This window comes from Pseudonaja textilis, chromosome 3 (genome assembly GCF_049901715.1).
Source record: "Pseudonaja textilis isolate UNSWEBS1 chromosome 3, rPseTex1.2, whole genome shotgun sequence".
In the NCBI taxonomy this organism is placed as follows: Eukaryota; Metazoa; Chordata; class Lepidosauria; order Squamata; family Elapidae; genus Pseudonaja; species Pseudonaja textilis.
In genome coordinates, this window is record NC_141992.1 from 149,074,526 (window position 1) to 149,091,706 (window position 17,181).

At 36.6% G+C, this 17,181-nt stretch overlaps 1 protein-coding gene across 1 annotated transcript; it reads right to left on the bottom strand.

Annotated features, from left to right (window-relative positions):
- Positions 1-2,002: 2,002 nt before the first annotated feature.
- MC5R (melanocortin 5 receptor) lies at positions 2,003-12,459 on the bottom strand. Its single transcript, XM_087931028.1, has 2 exons — positions 7,055-12,459; positions 2,003-6,337 (listed from the first exon to the last, which is right to left on the bottom strand). Exon 2 carries the CDS (start codon positions 6,235-6,237, stop codon positions 5,266-5,268), a length of 972 nt encoding a protein of 323 aa, XP_087787154.1. The 5' UTR covers positions 6,238-6,337; positions 7,055-12,459; the 3' UTR covers positions 2,003-5,265.
- Positions 12,460-17,181: the final 4,722 nt, after the last annotated feature.

Sequence of the window (17,181 nt, forward strand, 5' to 3'; positions counted from 1 at the left end):
TGATTGCTGCGAGCCAGTTCCAGGCTTGGCAAGCACGGTCAGCCCTTTATTTGTAAAATAAAGTACTGTTGCAGTCATGCTCTGGTTCAGCCTCTCATTGCTCAAACTTAACAGTATGTGTGCGCACACACCTACAAAGAAAAGGAAGTAGCCTCACTTTAGCAATCTTCAGGCAGAGTAGGCACAATAGTAAAAATAGAGAGGACAAAAAGTAAAATTTTAACACAATATCTTCTCCCTTTTGTACTGTCCTCCCTACTGTACTGTCCATACACTAATACTGAAGTATGTTGAATTTAGGCCTTCAATATGATGTAGCTAAATATACTACAAACTACTAATTTATTATTTTGCTCAAACAAGAGTATTAACCAGAGGTTTCTTTATCTGTAGTTTATTTCCAAAACTCAGGATCTGTTTCTGTTTAGGTCTTTAATTTCTGCTTAGAATCTTGAATTACCTGCAAAAATTTAGAAGTCCCTGGTCAAAATCTAAGTTTCAATGAATATATAAGTAAATAAAAGCTGATGTAACTGCTGCATGATAAAAAGTTACACATGACATATTTTTGCAAATGTGAATGTATCCTGTTTATTAATTCAAGATAAGAAAATGATTAATATGATAGGTGTAGATGTTTTAACATGCTTCCATTTGGCTTAGTGATATTTTGGCATACGTAAAGTTTTAAAAAGAGCCAAAATGGTAATTAACTTGTTAGGCCTATAATTAGTCAGATGAAGATAATTTCACAGGTGAACAAATTCTTTGACCCTTCTAATCTATCAGGTTGTGATTATTATTCTGTCTGCTTTCAAGCACTATGGACTCCTCTAAGCAGCTGTCAGAGCATTTAAAAATGAAGTTAATTAACTCTCACAGCAAGGAAAGGTTATTTTTTTAAAACTTGTCTAATTGCCCCCAACTAGTCATTTAAGTTGTGATAAAGCATTCTTAAAAACCGAAGTTATTTGAAACAGCTAAAGTCAGAGCAAGATCTATACCACGGGAGTCAAATTTGCAGTGTCGTGTTGCCATTATGTGATGTATCGTGATATTTTTCCCCTTCATGGAGCTGGTCCGCGGGCCGCCAGTTTGACATCCCTGATCTATACTATCAAATATCCATTAGAGTTGGTGAAACCTGCTTAGATCTGAATCAATAGTTTTCTTCCAACACCCTGCTGAAAAATTTAGCTGAGATTAGGATAGCTGGTCACAGATCTACAGGATAAGATTGTATACCCAACAATCCACATAGGAAAATTTCAGAAAGAAACTTTGCAATAACCCCATCACAGGTCATCATTTAAGTCTCACAAATATCACTTTGATAAGCCAGAAATGTTTTAGGATAAAGTACTTTAGACTTATAAAGCAAAAATTGAATTGATCAACAACTACAAAAGATAAATTTGGAGACAAAAAAAAGTAACATTGAAAGAGTAGAACATTTTTAAATTTTGGTGCCAGCATTAACTGAGGAGTACCCCTAACTTTAAAAAAGTATCCCAGATTCGCTTTCTATATTTGCATTCTTTTATTGTGAAGTTGTTCAGAAGGCAAGTACACATAAATAGTAAAACTGTTTTCAAATCTTCAATTAAAATTTTGCATTTAAGATTTAGGCAGGGAGTGTTCTATTCATTTAAGGAATCAATGAAGCATATAGTTTGATCAGGAATACCTACATTTGCATATGTTTCAGTTCTATTATTATTGTTAACTAATCTTTGATCAATTTATACTTACTGGTTTCTAATTTGTTATGTGATTTTTGATAGATTATTTCTTTGCATTCAGGAATGAAATCCAAAATCAATGGATCCATTTATCACATGTATTTAAATTGAACCAAGAAATTTTGAAATTTTACTCCACACACATTTTGCTAAAATTTGAAAATGACATTTTAAAAACTTGTTTACTAGTGATTTCAAGAGGTGCCATCATAGATCAGGCAAAATAATGCAAATCATAAGTAATTCCACTCCAACAATAATTATTGGCTCAAATGCCTGCATGTTTATTTCAAGTAAAATTCCAGAAAAATTAACCAACATACATTCAGCAAGTTTATACAGCTTCACATTTCCCATGTAGCAATTCCAATTTACAACATAGTCTATATCGCATTGAATAGCCTTTGAGTATGCATGGTTTCTTTTTACAACAACTCAAACATTGCCTCCTGCTTGAGATAATATTATAATAAATTCTTCAGTCTTCATCCTATAATGAAATTTACTGCAACACAAAGTATTTATTTGTAGAGCAGTACATAATTTCCATTTCAGGGTAGGGCTTGAGATAACGAAATCATTTCAATAAGAGTTACATTTCAACAAAACAAGATTATTCAAAATCCTTCATTAAGTCAGTAATTTGATACAGTAAACTATTCAAAAGCAAATTGAATCTGAAGAATCACTTATAGCAGCTTTTCCTAACTAGTTAAGTTGGAATTGTTCCAACCATGCTGAACATTAAATTGTACGATCATTCTGCTTTTATGGGAATTTATTTCATTCACAACCTTGGGGTACCATTGGGAGAAAAAAATAGTATTCAATATGGTCTCGAGGCTGAAAATATGAATAGAAAGTAATTCACCTGCTTCTATTGCATTTCAGTATCACACACACATTAGGAGATATACAGTACATAAAAAGTTACTGAATCTGAGTGAATCTACCCTGTATATACAAGATTTGGAACTCTCTTAAAACATTGGATTTCTTTGTTCATTTGAATGCAATTAAATTGCAAACCTTTTTGGTAACATTTCATTCATATTTTTGGTTTTCAATCAAATATTTCATTGAAAGGAGATTTGAATAAAACAGTTTCCAATAAGAACTTCAGTAAAGCTGCAAAACTTTCTTCTAAACTTACCTTACCGCATTAAAACTAAAAGAATATTTCAAATACAAATTATGAAATAAGGAATTTGTTACTTTAAAATTTATAATCAGAAAAATATCTTACATTATTACATTTCCTACAGGACTTGGTGTTATTTTCAGCAGAAAGTGGAATCATAGACTTTGATGACCCTTTACTGTGTATTGCCCTGCTCTGCTCAGAATAGGAACCAGAACTAACGTAGACCAATATATCATTGGGTGTAGCTGATATTTGAACATGTCCAGTGAAGGCAACCATTTATTGTCATATTACCCCATACCTAATTAGCTTGCTATTTCTACACATTCCCACAACCTACTAAACAATTATTAGATAAGACTCGTTTACCATGCTAACATCTGGCAATTACTACATTGCTTTTAAGGAAAAACATTTGTCACTTATTCATTGTAAGTATTAATTCTACAAGTTGTTGATCCACATTTTTCTGAAATGACGTCCAAATATAACCATGGAACTTGCTGTACATTTTTCAGAAGAAAACATTAATTATTTCTGAACGCTGACCTTGGAACAACTGCAAATCTAGCAACATCCTAGTCAGCTAAGCTGATTGTGAAATGCGTGCTGGTGGGTAGAAAAATGGATTTTAAAATCATCTTCCTTGGGCAATTAAAAATATTAATCCAGCCAATATTAAATCCAGTCAAATTTGTTACAGATATCACAAAATGTTTAATTTTATCACTGAAATCAGTAGAACTATTAAAATGCTTCACTTTAATAATAACTTAGGTATTCTAAATGTGACTTTTTTTAAAAAAATGGTTTTTAGGGGAAACAATATAAATCATGTTTGGATCTCAGCATCATTCAGGCTTTGCCTTCATCTCCAATAAAAATTATAGTCTTTGCAACCAGAGACTTGCTGCATATGTTAGCACTTATTCCCTATATAGTTTACTTACCTTTCTACACTTCATATTTATCTCTATTTCTAGTGTATGCATAAAGTTGGACAAAGCTCAACACTTTGCATATTCAAAATGTATTTATTTTCAAAGAAAATCAATTCATTTTCGTAAATGCTGGCTCAAGAAACCCACTTTTAAATTAATAGGAAATGCACACTTAAATATCTGATAGCAATATGTACTCATTGGGCCAACATGCTTAAATTGACTGTTGAATGAGAAATAAAAGCATCTTATTTTAGCACACTTATAAATGGTTGCTTTTAAAAATAGTAATAATGATAGGGATTTACCACAAATAAACAGCAGCATCTAAATAATCTGATGCTCCTTGCTAAAGTGATGAAGAAGCTTTAAGATGGACTTTGCTGGATTCTGTCCTATGCTGTCTATCTCAGACATATGACATAGCACTTAGCAATAGCACTTGGACTTAGATACCGCTTCACAGTGCTTTACAGTCCTCTCTAAGCAGTTTACAGAGTTAGCGTATTGCCCCCAACAATCTGGGTCCTCATTTTACCCCCCTCAGAAGGATGGAAGTCTGAGTCAAACTTGAATTGGTCAGTATCGAACTCCTGCCACTGAGCTGAATTAGCCTGCGATACCACATTCTAACTATTGCACTATCATGCAGGAGAAACAGCAATATAGCAGCAATGGGTGTAATACAATCAAGCCAAAGACCAATGATCACCTGCAGTACTCATTCCCATTTACCCCTCAGCGTTCAGTTAAGACACACCTATAAATATTAAAGGTCAAATTACTCTTAGCTATTTTTCAAAGAAAAAGAGGACACAATATAAGAGATATCAGTAAATATCAAACCATTTATATGACCCATAGTCATAGAGTTGGGTGTCTTTAAAAAATTTAAACAAATATGAAATTGTTGTACTTACATTGAGTTACCTATTGTGCTTTTCTTATACTTTGGCTTCTTTTCCCATGAAGAACTAAGTTCTTTATAAATTATATGCAAATTGCATTTGTACATAGAGTTCAGCAAAGACATTTTGTGATTCTTAAGTGTTGGTTGTTTAAAAGACTTATCTGGATTGCTAGAGATACGAAGACAATTTACTATATATGCCCACCAAACCAAACAACTGTTTGTATCTCTATAAATAATTAACACATATATTCATGTTTGCTGAAGGAAGATAAAGTCATCCAAAAATGGCAATACAAATAGAAAAAAAATGCTCATTTCCCACACAGGCTGTCAACAAGGATCACAAGTTAGAAGTGCAGCAGTTCATAAGGAACAATATGAAATCAATAATTTAATTTGTAAACTAACAGACAATCCTATGCATGTTTACTCACAAATAAGCACCACCGAATGAGCTTTTGCGGTAACTGCATTTAGGCTAAGTGTTATTTCTTAAAAGTTCTTACAGTGATCTGTATCTGTTTTCTAATACTTGCTGGGCAATCCGCAGTTCATGCTATAGCAGCATATGATCTCCTTAAAAGTCTTCCACATTTCCTGGCTCCGAAAAGCATAGATCAAGGGATCAATCACTGAATTGCACATTATGAGAATGAGGTACATATTGAAGTGAGACATGAAGCAAACACAGTAGAGGTTCTGAGGGCAGGAGATCATCAGAATGAGGTGGAGGAAAAAGGGAGCCCAGCATACAATGAAGATGCCCAGTAGTATTGTCAAAGTGATAGCTCCTTTCATGCTAGTCCTTTGATGGACAGAATTATATCCTGGCAAAGCTGCTATCCTCTTAACATGAGTACGAGCCAAAAGAAACATGTGTATGTAGAGAGAAACCATGAGGAACAACATGATGAAAAACATGGTGATGAGACATATAATTACGTACTTTGATTCATAATAAAGGATGAAGATGATTCCACAGCCAGTGCAGAAAATCCATATGCATGCAATGATGAGTCCCGATCTTCTCACAGTCATGATATTATGATAACGGAGGGCATAAAAGATGGTGATGTACCTGTCAACGGCGATAGCTAGCAAACTGCACATGGAAGCCACCACAGATATGCAGATCATTGAATCAAAAACATTATCTATGTGACGTACAAAAACATCTTCAATAATAAGATGCCTATTGTTTAGCAAATATATAGTTATCGTCTCCCAGGCATTTGACACACTGACCAACATGTCAGCAACCGCTAAGCTACATACAAAGAAATACATAGGAGAGTGCAGGTTCTTGTTCTTAAATATAGCACAGATGACAAGAATGTTTTCAAGAAGGCTAACAATGCCAAGCATGAGAAACACTTCAGCTGCTATAACCACTTGGTCACATGTTGATGGATTGGTTCCGGTGGTGGGAGTGGCGAAGTTGCTCCCAAGGGCTGTGAAGTTAGAGTCTAACATGTTGGGATGGTTGGACAAATTCATCTCTGTTAGCAATTATGCCCTTTTTAAGATGGTCTTTCCAGTCTGAGAGGCTTGTCAGAACGTAATCTTGGAAAGGCAATTTCCAGAAATGTGGAAGTTCCTGCAAAGAGAAGGACCAAAAGTAATTTGATACCAAGAGGAAGTGGAATTTCAAGACATATCTTTCTGAGCTCATTTAATGCTAGGAACAAAGGAATATGGAATACAAGAATCCAAAGGCAATGATGGTGATCAATATATCTCTCACTCATCTATCCCCACCCCCCAAAAAATTTTCCTTCCTCCCCCTTCCATCCAGCTACTTTCAATTGATGGTTTTTTTAATGGATCTGGAGGAATATTAATATGCTAACACTTCTAGATTAGCAAATAATACTGTATAATTGATCAGCCTCCACTATTCTAAATTATACATGATTTTCTTTTCAATTGTCTACTAAACCATAAAGCAAAAAAGTTTAAATATTTTCCTTGATCTTTCAATGTATGAAAGAATGATACTTATAGCTATATGTCAGCTTCATCGCAGCAAATCTCATACCTTCCAATAACATACTGTTATTCAAATGTGTATTATATAGCTTTTCTTGCTCTTTAGCACCATGCATCAGTTTGATCAGAATTTTAGCCTGACTATGGATACTTGAGTTCAAATTTCTTTGACATGGCAGGAATATTATCAAGAACAGTGCAAGCTGTTCAGACCATTCAGGTTGACAATATATTTATATTCTTAGTCTAAGCAGTAATATTCAAAGAATCCCAGTATTCCCCCAAAGACTTAATTTGCAAGTAGATAAGAATTGTAGCTATTTACCAAGTCCTGTTATTTGTTCTGATCCTATTTCTCTTCAGATCTCGTATGTTTTCATCAGGATGTCAGAAGTTTATCTTGCTGTTTCTTACATCATCAAAGCTTCTTAGGTTATTTGCAGGTGTAAGTGCCATGTCAAGAGAAATGCACACCCAAAAAGACAGAGCTGCTCCTGGTATGAATTAGTTACTGAGGTCCTGCCTTTATATAGTCTCAAGAGTAAAATAATTTCAATGATTCAGCTCCTCCTATACTCCTCCTTTCATCTAACTTCATAAGGACTTCCCAAAGATTCAGACTTGAATGCTTAGTGCCACCTCATGGCTGCTACTGGTGATGCATCCCCTTCTTCTCCCATGCCTGCTCTGTTATTAGAAACCATCCCTATAAGATTGTTCCCATTTTTCCTATCCCAAACTGTAAACATTTTTTTTTAAATGAACTGGGTTTTCTGTTTTTAAAACAGCCTTTCTCATATATACTCTGCAGGGTTTAATCAGAGTTCTCAAACCTAAAGAATTGAATTCTATTCTGTTCCGTTCCGTTCTGTTCCATTCCATTCTATTCTACCCCAGCACGTTTGCAGTATCCAGATTCTTTCCTAACATCACACAACAGTGTCAGCTTCTGAGCATACACAAAATTCCTCCTGATCAACGTCAGTGCAGGTTGAACTTTGTTTGCTGTCTCCAATAAGGAAAGCCCTGGAGTATAGTGTCTATTAATGACTAAGCTAGACTGCTCCAAATTTACTGCACTGATCTGATGCTGCATTGGAGTGGACCATTTACAAAAAACTTTAGCTTAACCTGAATGGAGCTGGATAAGAATCGTATTCTCTTTCACAGCACACTTTCTGAATACATTGTCATTGACAAAGATTGCAGATGATGGCTAAAATAAAGATGAAATTAATTTCTAAAATTTACCACAGTAAATCACTTGACAATACACCTCCAAAACCCTGGCTTTGAAAGGCTTCATGAAAAAGGAAAATATATTTTAGATTCTCGTTGATCGCATCCACACTGTTTAATATTACAGTCCCATTTTAATTCACAAACTCAGCTCAGTCTTTCAGCATGTGAAAAAAATCACATCTGGGGAAAAATACTTACTTGGATACTATGCCTTGTACTCTGCTCCTTTCTTCTAAATTATACAATTATATTCAGCTACAAGTGATTTAGAATGGCATACATGAAACAACAAAAACCACTAAAACACTAACCCTTAGTCATATAGGGTTTTAAAAAGTAATAACTTGAATTTTACCCAGAAGCATCTTAGTAGCCAATGCACAGCCATAGTGGGTCTGAGTGAATTTAGGTATACCCATAACTATCTGAACTAACACATATTGCACCAGATTATCAGAAATTAACAGATTATCTTCAAACAGAGCCCCATGTGGGTCAAAATAATAGTCCAGCTACAAGATGGCCATCAATGCCCAATACCTTCTACTGCAGGCAAAGTCACATTTGGTACACTAGAAAAAATTATGCTTTCTTGGCTACAGCTTCCATCTGCTATGAGGAGCCATGAATACAAGAAGACCTCCAAATTGCAAGCCGGTTCTTTTTGATGGCAAGCAAGCTCCATTCAAGGTACGGATGAGCTAACCCCAGAATCAGTAGGTCTTTAAATTCACAGCCTATATTATCTTGCTAGGGTTAAGCCTGAGCTTCTTTTTTTGCTATCCAGTCCCTATCAGACTCCAGGTATTATTTAAATACCTAGACAGAGGAGAAAGGACCAAGCATGTAGCACCTAAGTGAATTGAGCTCCCCAATCATCAGCAGGAACTGGTCCTTCAAGAAGAAAAATAATCACGGCAATATAGTGTCCCACTCCCAGTTGTCACTGCCAATCTAGAAGGACGTCATAACCTTTGAAATGAATTGGTATTGGAAGCTACGGAGGACCCATCAGATCCAGGACTGTATTCATCCTATCCCAGTCCTGTACTTTAGGCATAAAATCAGCTCAGTAACCTTGGGTCTCTCTCAACCCTAGGAAGGAGGAAATGGCAAGTCACGTCTGAAAATGCTAGCAAGGCATTTGCAGAGACTTTTCCAGGTAGTCACCATGAGTCAAAAGGGATAAAAATAAATAATCAAGCTTATATCAAAGTGCATCACAGGGGCCTTTTTCTCCCCCAATCTGTTAGATAGGTTGCACTAAGAAACAATAACTTCCATGGCTAGGAATACACCGGAATTTGATTCTCTCCTACTCCAATTCCTATCCCATCCCCTTTAGTCACTGCACCACGCTGGATCTTCAATTATTCCTTTATGATCTCCAGTTCCTACTTTTATGTCATTTTAACACTTTCCTAGGAGAGGGTCTTCTTTCTCAAAACAGCATATTTGTTCTCTTTACTCTGTCAATCTTCTCCCATCGTGACTCATGGTTTAGATTGACCCTATCCTATGAAATCATTAGAGACGGAGAACTTCATCTTCATGATTAGGATGTAATAATACACGGAATGCCTTAGTTATCTACTCCCAAGACTGGTCTCATTAAAAATGCCTGGAAGAGGAAAAAAAAGCAATTAATCCAGCTGAGCTTTTAATTCTTCTTGATTGCAATCAAATTAAAATCTGTCCTTGAGTACTTTATACAGATACTTTATACAGATACAGTGCTATTCCATTATGGCATACCAAGGCTTTTTGAAAGCATAAATATATTTTACAGGGCAGCATTTTCCATTTAAGTTTACTTTAAATTAGTTCACTTTAAACTGACTGAATCTAATGTTCTACTTACAATTTTCTTCCAGCTCCTGCATAAGCCATGGTGGGTTCTTTTTGGTTTTGTTTCAATTTAACAATTTTAACTCTTATAACAATTTTTTCTGAACATTTTGCATTCTACTATAATTCAGGGTTTGTTTGTTTTTAACAAAAAGCTTTATTCAGCCTTTTCTTGTTCCAAAGAAACTGTAATATTTTACTTTACATGTATTCATTAACACACAATAATAGTTAACACAAATGCAGCAATGGTAATAGCCATTTTTGCCCTGTCCTCAGGAAATAGTAAAATATATCTTAATAGAGAAGACAACAAAGTACACATATCAGTATTGTATATGTGTACACTAAAAGTATTGTATCTCAACAATACTGTTCTTCTGAAAAAGATTCAGAAATTATTAAGTGCATTTAAGTTCCATAGTATAGTATAATAATCAGATAATAACTATCATGTCTAGAATGTGAAACTATAACACTGTTGTGACAATTAGCTTCCCTGGAAGAACTAGAAAAACCTGCAGTTGTATTAACTAGTATCTAAAACAAGGAAAGAACCAGAAGATGGAAGCAACTGTTAATTTCTCTGTACGCACAATTTTAAAATATGTATGACAAGCACTATATCTGATTTAGACAAATGGAATTATTGTCCAATGTATTAGCTAACAAAGCTCCTAAGCTCCATTTTGCAAATTCCCTACAACACTTATGATTAGCTTCCTACAGGTCACATAGCTACTTAAGGAAGTCATTTCAGTGTACTGTAGGCAGATACATGAACTCAGGAAATTATTTTAGAATGTCCTGAAAGTGTAACTATGCATAAATTCTTAAATTATATCTATCCTAAAATGCTTTACTGAATTGAAAAGGTCAAAAGAATATATTTGCCACCTGTAATCTGTCTTTCAGTGTTTTGCATTGTATAATTGCACAATGTAAAAAGGTATGGGAATACTTATTTATTAGACTTTTATCCCGCTTGTATTATTTTTTTAATAAATAACTTAAGGCAGCAAGCATATATAATACTCCTTCTTCCTCTTATTTTTTCCATAACAACAATCCTATAAAGTGAGTCAGGTAGAGAGATGATTGGCCAAGGTTACCCAATCAGCTTTCATGCCTAAGGCAGGACTAGAACTCACTGTCTCTGGGTTTCTAGGTCAGAATATTAAACACGACATCAAAATGGCTCTAAAAAAAGTCAACTTGAATACTGTAAATTTGTTTTCGCCAAATGTGCTTCAGAGTCACATTATGACTATCCTAGGAGCCTGTCTACCAATGGGATGTCAGTGGATCAGTCTTCTAAAGTTTCTGAAACATAAAAAAAACCTTCTGGTCCCAATGATCGACCTAGATTGGATTTTTATAACATTATCCTGGGACACATATAATTTGCCTTCATTCATAGAAAAACCTTCTAATGGTGACAGAACCACTGCTATAGAAAAAGCCCCGTTGGAACGTTCCTCTGTTCCTCCCATCCCAAATCTATTGAAGGCAGGCTGCTGAATGCTAAAGACCAAATTATACAGTGAAAGCTATTATATAATATTATTAAAGTAGCAACACTATGTTCAATGTTTCTCTAAAATGCTGCTTGTGAATTTCTGGAGACAACAGGAAATTGAACCAAACTGATAGAGAAAAAATATTTTGGATAATTTCCTTATCCAGAACTGTTATTGCTTTTAGGTTTAATGCTATTCTGTATCTTAACATGCATTGTTATTATTTCATTCCTTTTATTCTATTTTTGTGCATTTTATCTTAACAATAGAATTCAATTACTCTTTATTCAAAAGCATTCCTGTAATCGATAGGGTTTATTCTTATTGTATTCTCTGAAGAATTATAGATTCAATAGCCAAGTATAGAACAATGAAACTTTTTATTTTTGCCGAAAACAGGAACAAGTTATTGGAAATAGTTTAGTAATAGGAAATTTTACCTCTAAATCAGAAATACCAATTTGTAATGATAAAATTTAAGAATCTCATTGTAAATTCATTTAAGGGAAACTTCTCTATAAAGCATTTATGGAACTATTTCATGATAAATATTGCACAGGATACTAGAATACTTTAAAAATGCTCCTTGAATTAGAATAATTCAGTACTTTTTGGATGGAACATGATAACTTAAACATGATCACCACAATATTTTCAAAAAAATCAGGTGTTCTCCATGGATTTTCTGGAGGGAAAGGGCGTTGGTACCTACCTGATACGCCCGTTCTCTGTGAGCTGTGAAGAATATCCAGAAGTGCTTCAGTCTCTTCTGGAAAGGCTGGGCTTAAAACTCCGGGACGCTCCTCCTCCTCCACGGGACACCTCCCCAGCGTCCCCCAATTTTGAGAAGACTGAGTGCCAAAGTCCAGAACTCATCACCTAATCTAGATCCCTGACCGGAACGGAACCCCACCAGACGGAAAGAAATGGGTGGGGCTGGATGCTCTTCACAGCTCACAGAGAACGGGCGTATCAGTTAAGTACCAACGTCCTTTCTCCCATGAGCTGTTCAGAGCATCCAGAAGTGGGACATACCAAAGCTTGGCCTGTCCTTAGGGAGGGACTCCGTCTGTATAGAAATCCACTCCTAAACTCTGTGGACCCTCTGCAGGACTCTTCTGCCAAATGAAGCATCCGCTGAGGTATAGACATCAATTTTATAATTTCTGACAAAGGGCAATTTGTGAAGCCCAAGTTGCCACTCTGCAAATTTCATCTATGGAAGCCCGTGTGGCCCATGCTGCTGATGTTGCCTCACTCCTTGTTGAGTGGGCTGTAATGCCCTTAGGAACTGAGATGGACTGGCATTCGTAACTTTTAGCTATGGTGGCTCTCAACCATCTACCAATGATCGTCAATGACACCTTGTGTCCTAAAGTGGATGGGATGAAGGCCTCAGATTTTCGAAATGCCGCCGTGCGGTCTAGAGAGATGCTTAATGCCCTTTGAACGTCAAGTCGATGCCATTGATGCTCCAGTCTATGAGATGGTTTTGGACAAAAATTTGGAAGCACCAACTCCTGCGCTCTATGGAAGACCGAATTTACCTTAGGGGTGAACGATGGATCCAATCTGAGAACCACTCTGTCCACATGAAACACGCACAGGTCCTTTCTCATTGACAATGCTGCCAATTTGGAAATCCTCCTTGCTGATGTGATCGCAATTAAGAAGACCACCTTATATGTCAGGAATTTGAGACCAGCGGTTCTTAAAGGCTCAGACGGGCCAGTTGTAAGTGCAGTTAACACCTTGTTGAGCTCCCAAGTGGGATAGCAGTGAATTAGAGGAGGTCGTAAGTTTGCAGCACCCTTAAGAAAGCTGCGGACATGTGGATGGTGCACTGTGGAACGAAGGTCACCCCAGGATATCACTGAGGCTAAGGCCGCCACCTGCCTGCGTAAAGTATTTGGAGACAGGCCCTTGGTCAACCCCTCCTGTAAAAAGTCCAATAATTGTCCTATTGATGGGGCGGTTGGGTTGATCTTAGACCCCCGGCATCAGCAACAGAAAGAGGACCACATGGCCTCGTATATACAATTTGTTGAGGACCGTCTAGATGCTTGTATGGTGGTAATGGCATCCTCTGAAATCTGTTGAAATCTGTTTCTTCTTGCTTCTTTTTTCAACTTTCTTTTCCTGGGGTTCTACTATTTTGTTGCCAAGTTTCAGTTAAAATGTATCTTTTAAGAATCTTGTTGAGGTTCCAGGCAGTCTCCGCCATTTTTCCAGATCCTGCCATTTTATTCTTTTTCTTTCCTTTCCTGCTTTTAAAAGCTTTTAACTATCCAGAAATCTTTATTATCCCTTTGACATTTTATTTTCAGCTTAAATGCTTATTGATGTCAAAGTGGATTTTTTTTCAATTTCTTAAATCTCTTAGCTGTCAGTATATAGAAGGGAAGAGAAAAAACAAACCAAATCCTTTCCCTTTTCTCTCTCCTTAGCTGCTTCAAAATCTTCTTTGGGAACAGTTATTTTTTTATAGTTTAAATACCAAGGTACCTTGCGCTGTTGCTTTTGCAGTTTAACCCGGTCAACCAAGACTTTCACTTATCTTCCTCCTGCACATTCTTTTCCGGTCGAGTTCTTCTTTGAGGTGGCCATTTCTGACCACTGCTGCAACTGCCTTCAGGAAAGGGAGTAATGGCCAGCTGAGGAGAGATGCGGCTCTCCTCAACCCTGCTGGCAGTCTCCCCCCTCTTCACCACCTCTATGGGATGGCTTAGCCCCGAAGCCAGCCGGCTCAGTGTGCTCCAGCAGCGAGCACAGATCGAAACCACGCATGGTCACGGTTTTGGTCTGTCAGTGAAGAAACTCAAACTGGAGGTTCTGGTTTTGAGAGATTTTAATCTGTCATCCATGGGATCAGCCTTGGAAATAGCTTTGAGTTCAGGGTCACTGTGGCAGCCCTGGGCCTATCCAAATCATCTGTGGCCCAATTCAAGAAAGCAGTTGCACTCTGGATATCTTATTGCAGTAGTAGCAATGTGACCTGGTCAGGAATCTGTCATAATCAGCTTGGTCATGGTCAGACCATCCCCTGGTGGGCTTGAGATTTACTGTCCCCTTCTGCAGGGAGACAGGACCTATTCAAATGGTCCACCTTCAGCAACTGATGGACCTTCTTGGCTTCCAAGAGCTGGGGATATCCTGGAGGCTCAACTGCATGGACCTGTGGAAGCTTTAGCTACAATCTTGAATCAAAAAGAAACTGAGGCCTTGGGCAGGATCACATCTATGCAACCTCTCTTATAGATGATTAGGCTGAAGCCAAGGGAGGAGCAAATGCCTCATAAGTCATGAGTCCCTGTGCATTCCCAAGAGAGCCAAGTCTAGCCTACCTTGAATGCCTTAATTCCTACTGATTTCCCTTGACTGTTAGTAGCTCAGATACTTGAAGAGGGCTTAAGCTTGCAATAAATCTTCTTACTCATTTGAACTGCGGGAATCTGATTTCTCCAGTGCTTGATATCTCTTAGCCCATTGCTCCTGAAATCCCATGAATTAGGGAGGATATGAGAGCAATGAAAAGGGCCAAAACACAGCTGCAGCTGCTGGAGGAAAACCAAGAACAAATCTGACTGGACATAGGCTATCAAGACCCACCTAGCAGCAGAGAGAGCGCCAAAACATCACTATTTCTCTGGTCTCCTTGCATCTGCAGTGTCACCCAAGAACCCTGTTCAGGGTCACCTGATTCTTCCCCAAGGAGGGCTCAGATTATCATTTATACTCGTGCAGAAAAATTTGTCAAACACCTGCTGAATAAAATCAGTTGGATCTGTTCTCACTAGGAGGCCAAGCATGAAACATGACCATTGGAGATAAATTTGCCTAATTATCTGGGAACAGTTTGACCCTGTTGGACATGAAAAAATGACAGAATCTTTGGGGTTGTCAGTGCAACTACTTATTAGATTTTTGTCCCTTGTGGTTGATAAAAGCCTCCAGTATAGTGACCTGCCGGTGAATCCAGGCAATGATTAACGCATTGCTGCAGGAGGGGATGTTCCCACCACCAATGAAGGATTGGTCTGCCCACTCTTCAAAAAAAATGTCATTGGATCCAACCTTTCTGGACAATTTTCAGTCAGTCTTCCACCTCCCCTTCTTAGGAAAGTTGGGAAAGCTCCTATCAGTATACAGCAGGCCCAAGAATTAAGGCCTACATACATACAATAAATTTCACTTTTATTGTGAAATAAATGTTTACAAATACTTCATTTTTTAGTGCAACTCCAATTCCATTTCAATTTCAGATCTGAAAAGATTCAAGATTATATACATTTGAATGTATGATCTGAAAGATACCAGTTTTGGTCCAATACACTGTATTTATTTTTTTTTAAAGATTTGTGAACTGTTAGGAGATGCCAATTCATTTTCTTTGGGTAGAAAGATAAAATAATAATAGGAATGGTAGAAGGTATTAACCCACACAAATATCAGATACCTTCAAGGCTTTCATCATTGTACAAATCTGAAATATGCTCCATACCTCTCTTTAGAGAGAAAAAAAAGAAAGAATTCTTCCAATTGCTACACCAATTGCTAATATTAGGGTCCAAAACAGGGGTCATGACTAACATTACATCTGGCAAAAACGGGATGTAAGACAGATACAATGAAATCTGGACAAATGAATAAAATAAATAGGAAAGAGGACAAAATGTGACTGATCTTTAATTATTACTTCTTAGCTTTCTTTTAATTAATAACAAAAAATGGCTCTTATCTTGAATATGCAAATTTAGAACAGGGCCTTATCAAGAGAAAAGTTACTAGGTGCTTAAGAAATTAGGCAGCAGAAGACAGAAAACATTTCTGTTGGAAGAAAGCTAGCTAAACATCCATGTGGAAAGAGCCAGGAAGTTTCTCAAATAGATGTTTTGTAAAGGTTCCTTCTTGTTCCAATTACAAGATTTTCATTCACTCACATAATATAACCCACTTTTCCACCAGCTGTAAATAGCTTTATTATAAGAATTGACCAGTTGGCAAAATATGGAGAATGAAAGAGGGACCAAGAACAAATATGTGATGATTAAGTGTGATTGAGCAGTTGTTCATTTAAGATGGAGAGAAGTTGTTCATTTAAGATCATACAGTTTAAGTCACATGACATTATTTCCTATCAATGTATCATGTAGCAGCTGAGTAGTGAACTTATTTTTAAGAGTACAATTTAAAGCTACAGTTGCAATAAAAATCTATATATGCAGAATTTAGTGGGAAATACTAGGCAAAAATCTTTTCTTTCATTAAAAAAATAAACCTCATCTCTTCATATACAGTATGTCCCTCACATATTGGAAAAGTATGCCACAAACTACACACAATTTTTACATGCGCAAGAATGTAGACAAGTGTAACCTATGATTCCATGAGCTTCACAAGATTCCAGTTCTCCAGACCATTCTTAGCTAAGACATTGTCTCAAAGTTTTCCAGAAATTAAACCTCCAAACAAAAAGAGTATGTAGTGTTTTGCATGGTATAAAATTGGCCTATTTCATCCAGAACACCATGGCCAGACAATCTACATTTCTACAAGCCCTTATCATCATTTACCAATACTAAATGATGGTATGGGCTTGCAGGAATGTGGATTGTACATTCACTATAGTGTTGACCTATACTTTATTCATTTAAAAGTGTATATCCAATTAAATCCAGCTCAGAAAAATCATAATTTGTACGACAATTCTAGCTAGTAAACATAGTATTTGTAAAAAAAAAAAATCTTATGGAAATGACTTTTGCTACTTATATATCACGAATTTTCAAAGAATATATATGAACAACTATATAAGTAGGAATTCCGACTTCTCAGATACATA

Bases quoted from the DNA above. Each gene is read 5' to 3' on its own strand.
- MC5R (XM_087931028.1), bottom strand. From the start codon at position 6,237: ATGAATTTGTCCAACCATCCCAACATGTTAGACTCTAACTTCACAGCC.